This window comes from Schistocerca gregaria, chromosome 7 (assembly GCF_023897955.1).
Source record: "Schistocerca gregaria isolate iqSchGreg1 chromosome 7, iqSchGreg1.2, whole genome shotgun sequence".
Lineage (NCBI taxonomy): Eukaryota > Metazoa > Arthropoda > Insecta > Orthoptera > Acrididae > Schistocerca > Schistocerca gregaria.
This window is the reverse complement of record NC_064926.1, coordinates 183,068,920-183,084,314: the sequence shown is the minus strand read 5'-3', so window position 1 is coordinate 183,084,314 and position 15,395 is coordinate 183,068,920. Positions and strand designations below refer to the sequence as shown.

The 15,395-nt window shown below is 41.0% G+C and overlaps 1 protein-coding gene across 5 annotated transcripts in view; it reads left to right on the top strand.

The window, feature by feature from the left end:
• Positions 1 to 15,395, top strand: part of LOC126281268 (N-acetylgalactosaminyltransferase 6) — a 217,584-nt gene that overhangs the window by 140,293 nt on the left and 61,896 nt on the right. For all 5 annotated transcript variants that reach the window (XM_049980091.1, XM_049980088.1, XM_049980087.1 and 2 more), the window contains one exon: positions 8,351 to 8,464. In XM_049980091.1, the coding sequence (XP_049836048.1) occupies positions 8,351 to 8,464 (114 nt within the window). The remainder of the gene's footprint in view (positions 1 to 8,350; positions 8,465 to 15,395) is intronic.

Genomic DNA, 15,395 nt, shown 5'->3' with positions numbered 1-15,395 from the left:
CTCATACTATGACCTGCCTCCTCCACACTGAGATTTATTTGGCCGTTACACTTAAAATATGCTATGCATGGGTATCATTACATATTTGATGGATGTGACTGATGCTTAATCCTTTCATTTGCTTATGCGTATTACTTTATACTTGTAAATAAAATAGAAAGAAACTTCCACATGGGAAAAATATATTGAAAACAAAGATTCCAAGACTTACCAAGCGGGAAAGCGCCGGTAGACAGGCACAATAAAATAACACACAAACACACACACAAAATTACGAGCTTTCGGAACCACCGGTTGCTTCGTCAGGAAAGAGGGAAGGAGAAGGAAAGATGAAAGGATGTGGGTTTTAAGGGAGAGGGTAAGGAGCCATTACAATCCCGGGAGCGGAAAGACTTACCTTACCAGCATATGCCAAGAGCAACTAGGGAAAATCACAGAAAACCAAAATCAGGATGGTCAGATGCAAATTTGAAACATCTTACTTCCGAATGCATGTGCACTGCAGTAACCATGGCACAGCCTTGCACGTAATTCTGTTCATAAGAAGGCCTAGACCGAATCACATGCATGGCCTGATATTCTGTTGGCATGTATTTTATTTATTAACTGACACTGCAGAACTGTGTCTAAGACTATCCTGAAGTCCAAAGACACACTACAAACTAGAGTGCCCCCATCTAGAGTTTTTTGGGTCCTGTGAAAAAGGAAGATTAAGGATTGATGCCTACATCAACAAAGAGGTCATTAGAGTTGGCGCACAGCCTTGGATCAGGGAATGAAACTGGCTGTCACTTTCAAAGGAATGACTCTGGCATCAGCCTTAAGTGATTTAGCGAAACCATGAAAAACCAAAATCTGGATGGCCGTGGATTTGCAACTGCCATCCATCAGAATGTGAGTGTATTCTCTTACTGCTGCGTTGTCTCACTCGGTCATTTGATCTACTTTCACATGGCTGGTATATGCGAAATGTGTGTTTACTTCTATAGATAAGTTAATGTGGTCTGCAAATAAATTTAAATCCAAGTAAAACAGGTTGGTTGATTGGTTGGTTGATTTGAGGGAGGGGACCAAACAGTGAGGTCATCGGTCCTGTGAAACAGGTTTTTCATTATGAGATTTTCACTCTGCAGCGGAGTGTGTGCTGATATGAAACTTCCTGGCAGATTAAAACTGTGTGCCGCCCCTAGACTCGAACTCGGGACCTTTGCCTTTCGCAGGCAAGTGCTATACCAACTGAACTACCCAAGAACGACTCACACCCCGCCCTCACAGCTTTACTTCTGCCAGTACCTCGTCTCCTACCTTCCAAACTTTACAGAAGTTCTCCTGCGAGCCATACAGGACTAGCACTCCTGAAAGAAAGGATATTGCATAGACATGGCTTAGCCACGGCCTAGGGGATGTTTCCAGAATGAGAAACCTGCAGAGTGAAAATTGCATTCTGGAAACATCCCCTAGGCTGTGGCTGAGCCATGTCTCCACAATATCCTTTCTTTCAGGAGTGCTAGTCCTGCATGGTTCTCAGGAGAGCTTCTGTAAAGTTTGGAAGGTAGGAGACGAGGTACTGGCGGAAGTAAAGCTGTGAGGACAGAGCGTGAGTCCTGCTTGGGTAGAGCACTTGCCCGCGAAAGGCATAGGTCCAGAGTTCGAGTCTGTCTGGCACATAGTTTTAATCTGCCAGGCAGTTTCAGGTTTTCCATTAATATACAACAGCTTACCTATAGTGAAGGTGATCATTCATCACATACCTGAGCCACTGAGTGGTCAGCGGGCATGTAACAAGCTTGAAATCATCGCAGAGGTTTTGGTCAATGTTCTTCTCAAGAGGTAATTGATACAGAACATTCAAACACATGTAACTGTGCTTTGTGTTAGGAGGAGGACATTGTTCAAAATCTCACTAACATTTTTGCTCTTTTAATGCGTGCTTTCATTCACTCAATTCTTCATCTATCTTTTTATTCCTTGCATAATTTGTATTGCACCCAGAACTTTGAAGTATCAGATGACATCAGTGACCTTTTTGGTGTGCAGTTCAGTGCACCTTTCCATTCAAACTTCCCAAAAAATGACTAGAACATTTGATTGGTTCAAGTATCTCCAATAAAATTACAGCTCTATACAGAGGAGAGCCATTTCTTATGTATAAAAAATATGCAATGTAAGAGGTGCTGGGGCTTTCCTAAATTCAACAACTTTAGTTGCCTCTGGAATCACTCAACAGAGGAAAGTCCACTGGACCTGACGGGATACCATTTCGATTCTACACAGAGTACGCGAAAGAACTTGCCCCCTTTCTAACAGCCGTGTACTGCTCGTCTCTATAGGAATGGAAGGTTCCAAATGATTGGAAAAGAGCACAGGTAGTCCCAGTCTTCAAGAAGGGTCGTCGAGCAGATGCGCAAAACTATAGACCTGTATCTCTGACGTCGATCTGTTGTAGAATTTTAGAACATGTTTTTTGGAATCAACATGGATTCCGGAAACAGCGATCGTGTGAGACCCAACTTGCTTTATTTGTGCATGAGACACAGAAAATATTAGATACAGGCTTCCAGGTAGATGCTATTTTTCTCGACTTCCGGAAGGCGTTCGATATAGTTCCGCACTGTCGCCTGATAAACAAAGTAAGAGCCTATGGAATATCAGACCAGCTGTGTGGCTGGATTGAAGAGTTTTTAGCAAACAGAACACAGCATGTTGTTATCAATGGAGAGACGTCTACAGACGTTAAAGTAACCTGGTGTGCCACAGGGGTGTGTTATGGGGCCATTGCTTTTCACAATATATATAAATGACCTAGTAGATAGTGTCGGAAGTTCCATGCTGCTTTTCGCGGATGATGCTGGAGTATACAGAGAAGTTGCAGCATTAGAAAATTGTAGCGAAATGCAGGAAGATCTGCAGCGGATAGGCACTTGGTGCAGGGAGTGGCAACTGACCCTTAACATAGACTAATGTAATGTATTGCGAATACATAGAAAGAAGGATCCTTTATTGTATGATTATAACAAACTCAAGTGGCAAACTCTGCAAGAGAGGCGTTATGCATCGAGGTGTAGCTTGCTCGCCAGGTTCCGAGAGGGTGCGTTTCTGGATGAGGTATCGAATATATTGCTTTCCCCTACTTATACCTCCCGAGGAGATCACGAATGTAAAATTAGAGCACGCATGGAGGCTTTCAGACAGTTGTTCTTCCCGCGAACCATACGAGACTGGAACAGGAAAGAGAGGTAATGACAGTGGCACGTAAAGTGCCCTCCGCCACACACCGTTGGGTGGCTTGCGGAGTATAAATGTAGATGTAGATGTAGATGAATCTGTGGTTGCCATTTTATGTTCATATGACTTAGGAGCCCTCTCCCCTTCACCCATCCCCTTAACTCTGGATGTTGGACCTTGCTGAGGTGGCATGGCTTGTGTGCCTAAACAATACAGATATCTGAACTGTAAGTGCAACCACAGTGGAGGGTTATTAATTGAGAATCCAGTTAAGCATGTAATTCCTGAAGAAGGGCTGCCACATTACTATTAGTTGCAGGGGCAACAGTCTACACCAGTGATTTTGTTTTGAAAAAAATTTTGTTTGAGAAAACTGCAGACTGCAGGCCACAAGCAGCTTGAATTAAGTGTTCGTGTGACTCACAATTTTCAGCTATATTCTATAACACATGCCCAGTAACTAACAGCCAAAGCCAAAGAAGTTGTCTAACATGTAGATCTTGTTTAGAGAGTAGTTTTCCTGCTCAGGAACAAACAGAAATACTTACAGAGACAGTAATATTTTAAGATGTGCTGTATTTTTGTCATTTGTGATTATGTCTTATATTGTATAATGCGTTTAAATTTAAGCACAGATATGGTTATCATCCATTCATGCGGACAACACAAGAACACTGTATGAGGCAATTGTTGTGTCACAATTTTGTGGTCGCTAAGTGTGGTAGCACTCTAAAACAAAGAGCTGTTGACACGACTTAATGAGCACTACTTTCGGACAGGCGGCCAACTTGTCGCGGCTTTAATATAGTTAGTATATTGTGGGCTCATAACATACTATATTATATATTACCAAATAATAATAATAAGATCGGTAGATATGTGGCTTGAGGTGTAGCCCCATATTGTCAATATTGGCTATTGAGCAAAAAAAGTTTGACAATCACTGGTCTAGGTGATTGGCTGATCTGGCATTCTAACAAACGCCAAATGGCTTTGCTATGCTGGTACTGTGAACAGCTGATAGCAAGGAGAGATAACAGGTGCTGATTTTCCTGAAGGCATGAAGCTTTTCTGTGATGATGGCATCGTCTTGGAGAAAATATCTTGGAGGTAAAATAATCTGCCAATCAGATCTCCAAGTGGGGGATACTCAGGGGGTGTAGTCATCAGGAAAACAAAACTGGCATTCTATACATAAGAGTGTAGAATTTTAGATTCCATACTCAGATAGGTTGGTTAGAGAATTTGAAAAGGGAAACAGATTGCTTGGAGTTAGACATAATGGAAGATAGTGAAGTTCAGTGGCAGGATGAACAGGCCTTCTATTTGGGTGAGTGCAGGGTTCTAAATCCAGCATCCAAAAGATGGTAATGCAGGAGTAGATCCAATAATGAATAAGCAAATAGGAATGTGGGAAAATCCTATGGACAACTTAGTGAATGCATAATCGCAGCTGAAATGGACATGAAGCCATCTCCCACCAGAGTAGTACAAGTTTATATGGCAACTAGCTCTGCAGATGGTGAAGAGTTTGAAAGAATGCATTATGAGGTAAAAGAAATAATTCAGATAGTTAAGGAAAAGTAAAATTTAATTGTGGTGGGAAACTGGAAACATTTCTGGGCACGGATGTGAACTCTGACCATTATTTTTAGTTATCTACTCTAGAGTAAAACTTAATAAATTGCAAAGAAGAAGAAGAAGAAGAAGAAGAAGAAGAAGAAGAAGGTGGGAAATTAAGAGACGAGAGCTGGATAATTTGAAGGAGCCAGAGGTTCTTGAGAGTTTCAATTGGAACATTAGACAGTGATTGAGTTAAACTGGGGAAAGGAGTTTAGTAGAAGAAGAATGGGTAGCTCTGAAAGATGAAGTAGTGAAGGCAAACCAGGATTAAATATGAGAAAAGCCAAGGCCTTGTAGATATCCTTGGATATCACAGGAGATACAGTAGTTGATGAAATGAGAAAATGCAAAATGAAGCAGCTGAAATCGAATACAGATGTTTAAAAATGAGATTGAGAGAAAGCACAAAATGGGTAAGCAGGAATGGCTAGAGGGAAATTGCAAGGATATAGAAGCATGCATAAATAGGGAAGAATAGATGCCACATATCTTTGGAGAAAAGAGAAGCAGCTGTATGAATAGCGAGAGGTCATATGGCGACCCAGTACTAAGCGAAGAAAGGCAAGGTGGAAGGAATTTATAAGAGGGCCTATACAAAGGAAATGAATTTGAAGTCAGTGTTATTGAAAAGGAAATGGAAGTAGATGAAGATGAGATAGGAGATACGGTATTGCAAGAATAATATGACCAAGCACGGAAAGACATAAGTCGGAACAAGGCACCTAGAGTAGACAGCATTCCCTCAGAACTGCCAATATCATTGGAAGAGTCGGTCATGATAAAACTATTCCACCTGGTGTGCAAGATGTACAAGACAGGCAAAATTCTCTCAGACTTCAAGAAGGATGTAATAACTCCATCTCTAAAGATGCAGTTGCTGACAGGCTTGAATCTGATAATGGCTGCAAAATGTGACATGAGTTATAGGAAAACAGAAGCTGACCCTGGGAAAAATCAGTTTGGGTTCCACAAAAATGTAGGAACACGTCTTATCTTAGAAAAAAGGTTAAAGAAAGGCAAACCTAAGTTCATAGCATTTGTAGGCGTAAAGAAAGCATTTGGCAGTGTTGGCTTAAATATGCTCTTTGAAATCTGTGGGGGGGGGGATTTAGTGTTTAACATCCTGACATCCTGTTGACTTCAAGGGCATTAGGACCGAGCACAATCCTGCGTTAGGGAAGGATGGAGAAGAATACTGTCCATGCCATTTCAAAGTAACCATCCTGTCATTTGCCTGAAGTGATTTTAAGTAAATCATGGAAAGCATAAATCAGGATGGCCGGACATGGATTTGAACCATTCATTCTGATTGCAAGTCCAATGTGCTAACCACTGCACTGTCTCACTCAGTTTTAAGAGTCAAAAAACATGATAGGGATCCTGTAGTTGAGAAGGGGGTGAGATGGATTTGCAGCTATCCCTGATGTTATTGAAACTTCTTAGAACTTTCTTTGACATTTTTACAGAAGAGAAAATGGCCCCCCTCCCTCCCCCAGGGCCTTTGAATCTTTTATGTGTAGCTGATCTTACATGTGGCTTGGCTTTGTTCAACTTTTGAAACTTCCTGACATATTAAAACTGTGCCTGTGTTCCTCTCAAACATGTTTTCTATATTTTCATTTTACTGACTGAGCAATCCAGGAATTCTTCAAGGCCCAGCAAGTGACAGCTCCAGTATGTCAGTATCTCTTTCCTAGTTATTGAACCCCACAGAGGCTCTCTTCTGTACATTGTTGGACTAGCATCAAAGGAGAAAGGATATGGCAGGAAATGGTTTTACAACCATCTATTGGATTGTTTCCAGAATGTGCTCTTTACTTTGAGCAGGGTGTGTCACGAATTCTCTTTACTTTGATCCTAACTTTACTGTTGTCTCTGTCACTGGTACTAAATGTGTCATCCTCAGTCTCTGATTACAAAGATGTTTTTAAAGATGATGGGGAAATTTGTACATAAAATTTTGCAAAGTTTCTCAGAAGTGTTGGTCATTGCGGTACCTTATACAAGTGTCTGCTAGAAACAAGCAATTACTGATTTTTTTGGCACAACTTTCACACCTATTTGTGTCTGAGTTAGTTCACAGTCTGGACTGATGTTTATCTCACTCCAGGTTACTGTGGTTTTTACTTTCCATTCTAAGCATGGGAATTATAATTACTAATAAACGAGAGTAAGTTTAGAAATTTACTCTGTAGTGTTAAGCAGTTAACAACTACTATGTTTTTATTTTCCCATCTAATCTGCAAGAATGTGAATTCGCCTGCACATTTTAAATAAGCAGACCACTCATTTCTCTGGTACAGTGACACACATGTGCTCATCAGACCTGTGGAGAAGTAAATATGCATCCTGCTGGTGCTGTTTCTGCACACTCCCACAGACAGCACTACAGCATCTTTCCCTACATCTGCCCTGGTGTCATTCCTACTCCCCACCCTCTTCTGTACCCCCACTGCCCACCACAACTGAGACCACTACTCACAGTAGTGGAGACAGAGTGCCCAGAGATGACAGTGGCTCTCTCTCTCTCTCTCTCTCTCTGTGTGTGTGTGTGTGTGTGTGTGTGTGTGTGTGTGTGTGTGTGTGTGTGTGTGTGTGTGTTCATCTGATAAAGGACCTGGTCTGATAACTGAATAATATCCAACAGTATACTTTTAAATGTGTCTGTCTGATACTCAGTGTCTCCTCTTTGTGGTGAGTACAATCTATCCTAATGCATATACACACTACATGTACTCTGCTATCAGAGTAGCTGCTTTTTATATGTGATGCAAACCTGACATACTCAGCAGGGGCTGTATAACTGACCATCCAAATGCAGGTGGAAAAACTCTGCATTGAATATCAACACAAAACTGGTGGAACCCATTATTTAAGCCATTATATTTTTAAGGAGGTCTTCTACATTAAAAACTAGTTAACAAAATAAACTAATACTTCAGAACCTTCACAACTTTGTGCTTTTCCTTTATGGTTATGTGTGCTTTTCCTTTATGGTTATGTGTGCTTTTCCTTTATGGTTATGTGTGATTTTCAAATTATGGTTATGTGTGCTTTTCAAATTATGGTTATGTGTGATTTTCAAATTATGGTTATGAAATTACTCTACCAAGCAGTGATTGAAGAAGCATCTGAATATGTAGGCTTTTAATTAATGGTGGATGAAAGAATCAGTTGACATGAGCTGCCATTATTTTCTCCGTCCCCCCCCCCCCCCCCTGCCCCCCTCAGAAAATAGCATGCTCTGTCAGTGATGCTGTTTTGTTACATAATGCTTCTTTTGGTTGTTGCTACATAGTTGCCTTGCAATAGCCTAATTTTTATTTATTTATTTGCTTGTCATAATACACAATACAGGAATTGTGACTGAGGAATCACAGTCATATCAAGTATACAATTGGTTCACTGTTATTGCATTATATATTTTGTTGAGATGTGACATATATTTTTCCTCTGTAATTGCAATTTGTTGTTACATTAGTCTCATCTTTGGTGTTTCTAGATACGTAGTGTGGCTGCACCAGAGTTATGTGTTGATACAAATTTTGTTGGAACTGAAAAACCATTTGGTTTGAAGGAATGTGTGAAAGATCGGAAAAATGCCAAAGGACAGCAGGTATGTGCACTTTTTTTTCCCTTTCGAATAGTATAGTGCTCAAAGACAGTTTTGTTTAAAAGTAAAGGTATATAAATTTCTGCCGATACAACAAAATGCAGGATAGTCTCTGGAGAATAAGCCCCTGTATTGTTGTTATTTGGAATCAGCTATGCAGAGAAGCTACACTCAGTTAGGGAATGGACACTAGACATTGTGTCATTGCTGAATAACATCCTTCTTGAAGAGGAAGCCCATCATCATTCCAGAAAATATGACTAGCAGAGAGAGACAGTAGAACTTTTGGTGGGGAATCAGTGTTATACATCCAAAAATGGGTTTGGAGAGCTTATGAGGATATTTTATACATCTACATCTATATTCTGCAAATCACTTTATGGTGTGTAGTGGAGAGTTCATCATGTACCACTGTCACATCCCCCTTTTCCTTCCCCAGTAGTGACTGGCATGCGGGAAGAGCACCTGTTAGTATGCCTTTATGTGAGCTAAAATTTACCTTCAAGATACATATATGGGAGAAAGCAAAATATTTGCTAACTCTTGAGTGATAGCATGCACTCAGAATTTTAACAGTGATCCACAATGCCTCTCTTGTCGCATCTGCTATGAGCGTCTCCTTCAGACGTTTGTCCTAACTAAGTGGACTCATATGAAGCAAGTTACTTTTCTTTGGATCTTCTCTATTTTCCATATCAGTCCCACTTGGTGAGAGTTCTAGACTCAGGAGGAGTGCTCAAGCATCACTAAAACTGAATAAAGCCCAAGGGCCTGATGATATCCCTACCAGATTCTGTGCTGGATTTGCAACTGGACCTTTTAACCGTAATGCAGTTTAGATCCCTTGAACAAAGATCTGTGCCCAGTAGTTGCAAGAAAGTACAAAGTAGCAGAAGTAATACATAAAGTTACCATCCATATTCATTTACAACCCTCTATTGTAGAATCTGAGAACATACTGTGAGCACAAAGAAAAGTTATTTCGGGCAGTAAGATTGACCCAGTAGTTCTTGACATCCAAAAACCACATGACTTGGTACCACAAGAACGATTATCAGTGAAAGTACAGTTGTATGGGGGTATTGAATGAAATTCATGGCTGGATATAGGATTTCTTGGGACGTAAGGTGCAGCAAATAATCTTGGATAGAGTGTTATTGACAGATGTTGAAGTAACTTCAGGCATGACCTAGGGAATTATATTGGGGGGCCTTTGCTGCTTATGTTATATGTTGAATGATGTGGTAGACAATATTAATAGTAACATCAGACTTTTGCATTTGCAGGTATCTATAATGAAGCAGTATCGGAGAAATTCACACTTATGTCTATTCAGATCATGATAAGATTTTAAAGTGACGCAAATATTTACAAGTTTGTTTAAATGTTCAGAAATTGTGCGCTTCAGAAAATGTGGAAATGTAGTATCCTATGACTACAATGCCAGTGGTTCACTATTGTTATCTGTCAGCTCATTCAAATACCTGGATGTAACAACTGTGGAAATACAATATGAAATGAAATTATCACATAGCCTCAATCATAGGTAAAGCAGTAGACTTTGGTTGGTTGATAGGTTATTGGGAGAAAGCAACAAGTGTACAAAGGAGGTTCAGGTTGCTTGTGTGACACATCCTAGAGTATTGCTCAAGTCCATGGGACCCATACCGAATAGGACTAACGGGGGATAGCAAATGTCAAAGGACAGCATGAATGCTCACATTTGTTTGACACCACAGTAAAGTGCTGAAACATGTGAACTGGCAAACAACAATTATAAAAAAGGATAGGTTGCTATTCGCTGTAAAGATGACATGTTCAGTTGCTGACAGACGCAACGAAAAGACTGTTACCCACTGAGCTTCCAGCCAAAGCCTTCTCCAGAGAAGAAGGGAAAGCGCGCGCGCCGCGCGCGCGCGCGCGCGCGCGCGCGCGCGCACACACACACACACACACACACACACACACTCAAGTAGGCACACCTCACATGCACACGACCACTACCACTATCTCCAGCCCAGCCGCTAAGTCCAAACAGGTGATTGCTAGCTCTGGCTGCCTGGCTGCTCAGACTACATCTGGCCTGAGCAGCTGGAGATGGCAATCAGGTGTGTTTGAGACGTGCCTGCTGGAGTGAATGTGTGTATCTGTTTTCCTTTCTTCTCTGAAGAAGTGTTTGGCTGAAAGCTCAGTGTGTAGCAGACTTTTCAGTGTGCCTCTCTGCAGCACAACATGTCGTCTTTACAGTTAGTAGCAGTCAATCCCTTTCATAATCATTGATATTCCAACCTGGACTTTCCATTGTTTGAAGTGGCAAACATGTAGAGATAGAAACTAACTATCCCGTAAAAGCCCACTTTCAAGAAACAGTCATAAGTGAGGAAGCTAGGAATGTACTACAAGCCCTTACATATCTCTCGCGTAAGGATGGTGAAAACTAGGTTAATTTAATTACAGTGAACACAGAGGCACTGAAGCAGTCATTCTTCCCACCCTCCATATGCAAATGAAATGTGAAGAAACCCTGGTATACGGTACTGTGTGAAGTACCTTCTGCCATGCAGTAGTTTATAGAGATAGACGTTGATGTAGAATGAGGTTTTTGTAAGCTATCTCCTTTGTGCGACGACTACAATTATTGAGAACTCTTTTAGTGAATATCAGTCTAACTGTCTTTCCCATGGTGAGTTTTATGTGCTTGTTTTATTTTGTTAGTCAAGTTCCAGAAAGCTTGCAGTAAATCATGTGAGAAATGTCGAAGTTGGATTTCACATGATTGATGTTTTTGCAATCCATGCTGGTTGGCACTGGGAAGGTCATTCTGTGAAAGATACCTCGAAGTTTGAGCTCAGAATATATTCTAGGATTCAACAACAAATCAATGTCAAGGATATTGGATGCTAGTTTTGTGGATCACTTCTACTATTCTTTTTGTAGACAGGTGTGAGCTGTGATTTTTTTCGAAGAACTTAGCATGGTTTTTTGTTTGAGAGATCTATGATAGATTATACAGGGTGGTTATAATTAAAGTTAAACATTCAAATCACTGTAGAAATAACACCACTGGTCAGAATGACATCAAATTGCAATCGAATATTATCGGAAAAGGGGGAAAACTTGTGGCAGAAGATAAATAAACAGTTACAAAATGTAGCAATAGATGGCATCATAATTTAATAGTGATCGACTTCAAATGACAAATGAATCATACAACAATGCCTAATGTGTACTTTTGACGTTAATCAAACTTTACTACTCAGTGTGCACGAGTGTACAGGTGTGATACTGTTAGTTATGTAAGCCCCATCCACCACGGCAAGGTCATACCACATTGGATGGGTAAAATTGATTTTTAATTGTCCTGAGGCCAAAAACCACTTAGTAAGCATCAATCACATCACTTTTTAATTGGCCTGAGGCCAAAAACTGCATAAAAAGCATCAATCCAAATCAAATTGGATTATTAATTTTCATGTGACTGGCACAGAACATGTTCAGTATGCTGCCCACCATTTTCTGCAACAAATTGAAATCGAGAAACAGCATATTCCACAGCTGATCGTGTTTCCGGGGTCACATTCAGAATGTGTTGCACAGTGCATGCCTTCAGTGCAGCTAAGTTTGCAATCAGAGCATCGAACACAACTTCTTTCAGATAGCCCCACAGCCAGAAGTCACATGGATTAAGATCAAGTAATTGGGATGGCCATGCCGTAGTGAAATGGCGGCTGATAATTCTAACATTTCCGGAATGGTGCTTTAGCAGCTGCTTAGCCGGGTTTACAATGTGTGGAGGTGTGTCATCTTGCATAAAAATGATTGCATCCACACATCCATGCTGTTGGAGAGCTGGTATGATGTGGTTGTGCAAAAGACACTCATACCGCTTACCAGAGACAATACAGGTAACAGGACCAGAAGCACCTATCTCTTTGAAAAAATGTGGCCCAATGCTATATGATGCCATAAACCCGCACCACACAGTGACCTTTTCAGGATGAAATGGTACTGGTTGACTTGGGTGTGGATTTTCCATTGCCCATATTCGACAATCCTGTGTATTGACATATCCAGTTAGATGGAAGTGGGCTTTATCTGTCCACAAAATCTTCTACAGCCAATCATTGTCAATTTCCATGCAAGCAAGACATTATAAACCAAAGATCTCTCTTGCTGGCAGGTCAACAGGAAGCAACTCGTGCACATGGGTAATTTTGAATGGGTAGCAAAGAAGGATGTTTCGTAGGATGTTACACACTGTGCTCACAAGTATGTCCAGTGTTTGTGCAGGTCTCGATGCACTACATGTTTGCACACCACCACTTTTCTCCTTCTGCACTGTTGTGGCCACTGCTTCCACTGACATTGAATAAATTCATTTCCTCGCTTTATCAGGTTGCACACCAAAAGAACACATCTTTTCAAATATTTGAATCATTTTGTCCAGACCGACAGCGGTCATTGGACCTACACCTTTTTTCAAACCTTTCACTGTCTGAAACTTCTGCAGAATGATGTGTGTACAGTCGTCATTCTTGTGATACCAATTTACAAGCAGAATGCAATCCTGCATTGAAACAGTTTGGCGAACATCTGACACGAAGGATGAAAAGCCATGTACCTGGTGTGTTTATACCAACTTCAGTGAGTCGTGCACATGACATATTCTGACACGTGCAGCGTCATCTATTGATCAATTTTCACATTTATTTTTTTATTTTTTTTATTTATTTTTTATTTTTTTTTTCCCCTCAGCCGTACGTTTTCTCCCTTCTCCAATAATATTCTGTTGCAATTTGACATCTTTCTGACCAGTGGTGTTATTTCTACAGCGTTTTGAATGTTTAACTTTAATTATAATCGCCGTGTAGTTAGAAGAGGGGCTAACTCAGCTGTAAATTCGTTATAGAATCTTACAGTGATTGTGTCAAGCCTGGGAATTTTGTTCAGTTTTAATGATTTCAGATCTTTCTCAACACCACTGACACTAATACTTATTTCACTTATCTTTTTAGTGGTACGAGGATTAAATTGGGGCAGTTCTCCTGGGTTTTCCTTTGTAAAGGAACATTTCAAAACAGTTCCGCATTTCAGCTTTTGCTTTGCTACCCTCAATTTCAGTTCCTGTCTCATTTGCTAGGAACTGGACACTAATTTCGGTGCCACTAACACAGTCTTGACATACAACAAAAATTTCTTTGGGTTTTTGTGAAACATTGTTTGACCATATTCTGTCATGGTAACCACTGAAAGCTTCACGGATTGCTCTCTTGATAGCCAAATGCATTTCATTCAGTATCTCTGTCTATAGCCCTATGCATTGTATTACACCTATTATGCAGTAATCTGTTTTTCTTCAGAAATTTATTTACATTGACTGTATGCGATGGAGGGTCCGTCCCATTATTAACTGTTCTACTCGGTGCATATCTAGTGCATGGTCAATTATTCTTCTAAATTTGAGCTTTAGTTGCTCTACATGCCCCTGCTCTGTGCTGAAAGTTTCAAGCTTCTCATTGAGATATATGTATCTCTTTGTTGTAGTTGTCCTTTGTACGTTGGTAATCATTGTTGCCACAACTGCATCATGGTCACTGATACTAGTTTCCATGTAGACATCCTCAGAGTGGTTTCCATTAGATTCAGTATATTTATATCGTGAGTGGGGTTCTGAACTATCTGTTCTAGGCAGTTTTCAGAGAAGGCATGAGTAATGTTTCACAGGATGTCTCGTCACACCCACCACTAACAAAGCTGTAATTTTCCCAATTGATTGTTAGATGATCAAAGTCTCCACTGATGATTACAGTATGATTGGGGAACTTACGTACAGTTGAACTGAGGCTTTCTTTAAATTTTTTGGTTACATCAGGAGATGGGTCTGGTGGGCAATAGAAGGCTTCAGTTATCATTTTATGCCAATGCCTGATGCAGTGTCAATATCTATCTTGGTGGATTAGAGTTTCTTGTCTGCTGCAACAGATACACCACGTCCCTTTCCCATTTGCCTATCCTTTCAATATACACTTAAATTTTCCCCAAAAATCTCACTGCTGTCAGTTTCAGGCATCAGTCAGCTTTCTGTGCCTAGTATATGTGAGCTTCACTGCTTTTCAGGAGAGTTTCAAACTCTGGCACTTTGTTGCAAATGCCTTAGTGGTTAACCACAAGGATTTTAATACTCTCACATGTGGGAGGCGTTCATATTGATCTTCAGTTGATACTTCTGGGTCTCCTACAGCTATTGTTACCTGGTTTGGATGGTGAGTCACCTAATCTAAAACACCCTTGTGTGCAGCCCATACACAGTCTGCTATCTGAGTAGCAGCCTGTGATGTGTAGTGCACACTTGACCCATTTAAGGGGAACCTAAAGTTCCCAACACTATAGCGCAAGCCAGGAGTCCACAGCCTAGCTTGTTCCAGAACCTTTGAAATTTTTGGTTCAGTCCCACCACTTGACTCAGAACCAAAGGGCCATGATCAGTTCTGGGGACAATGCTGCAAATTGTGAGCTTCGTCGAAACTCCGTGCCCAAGGCTGGTCTTCTCAACCTTCTGTCAGTTCCTGGAATGACCTAAGTATGACCTCAAAGCCCAGACAACAGGCATCATTATCTGCAACATGCGCCACAGTGTGCAGTTGGTTGCACCCTGTGCCCTCAATGGCTGCCGGAATAGCCTCTTCAACATGTTAAATGAGGCGCGAGGCGCACAGGCATACACGCTGAGTACACCTGGTGTTCTTTTTATGTCCCTTGTTGCCATTTTCCTAAGGGGTACCATCTGTACAAATGTGGCAGAGGTGTGGCAAAATCTGCGGGACCAAGTGTGGACAAAAATGGAGGGGGGGGGGGTGTCAGAGAGAGAGAGAGGGGGGGGGAGGGGCTGTTAGAATTGGTGCATTAGTAAGAAGTGGACAAGCTTCAGTCAGTC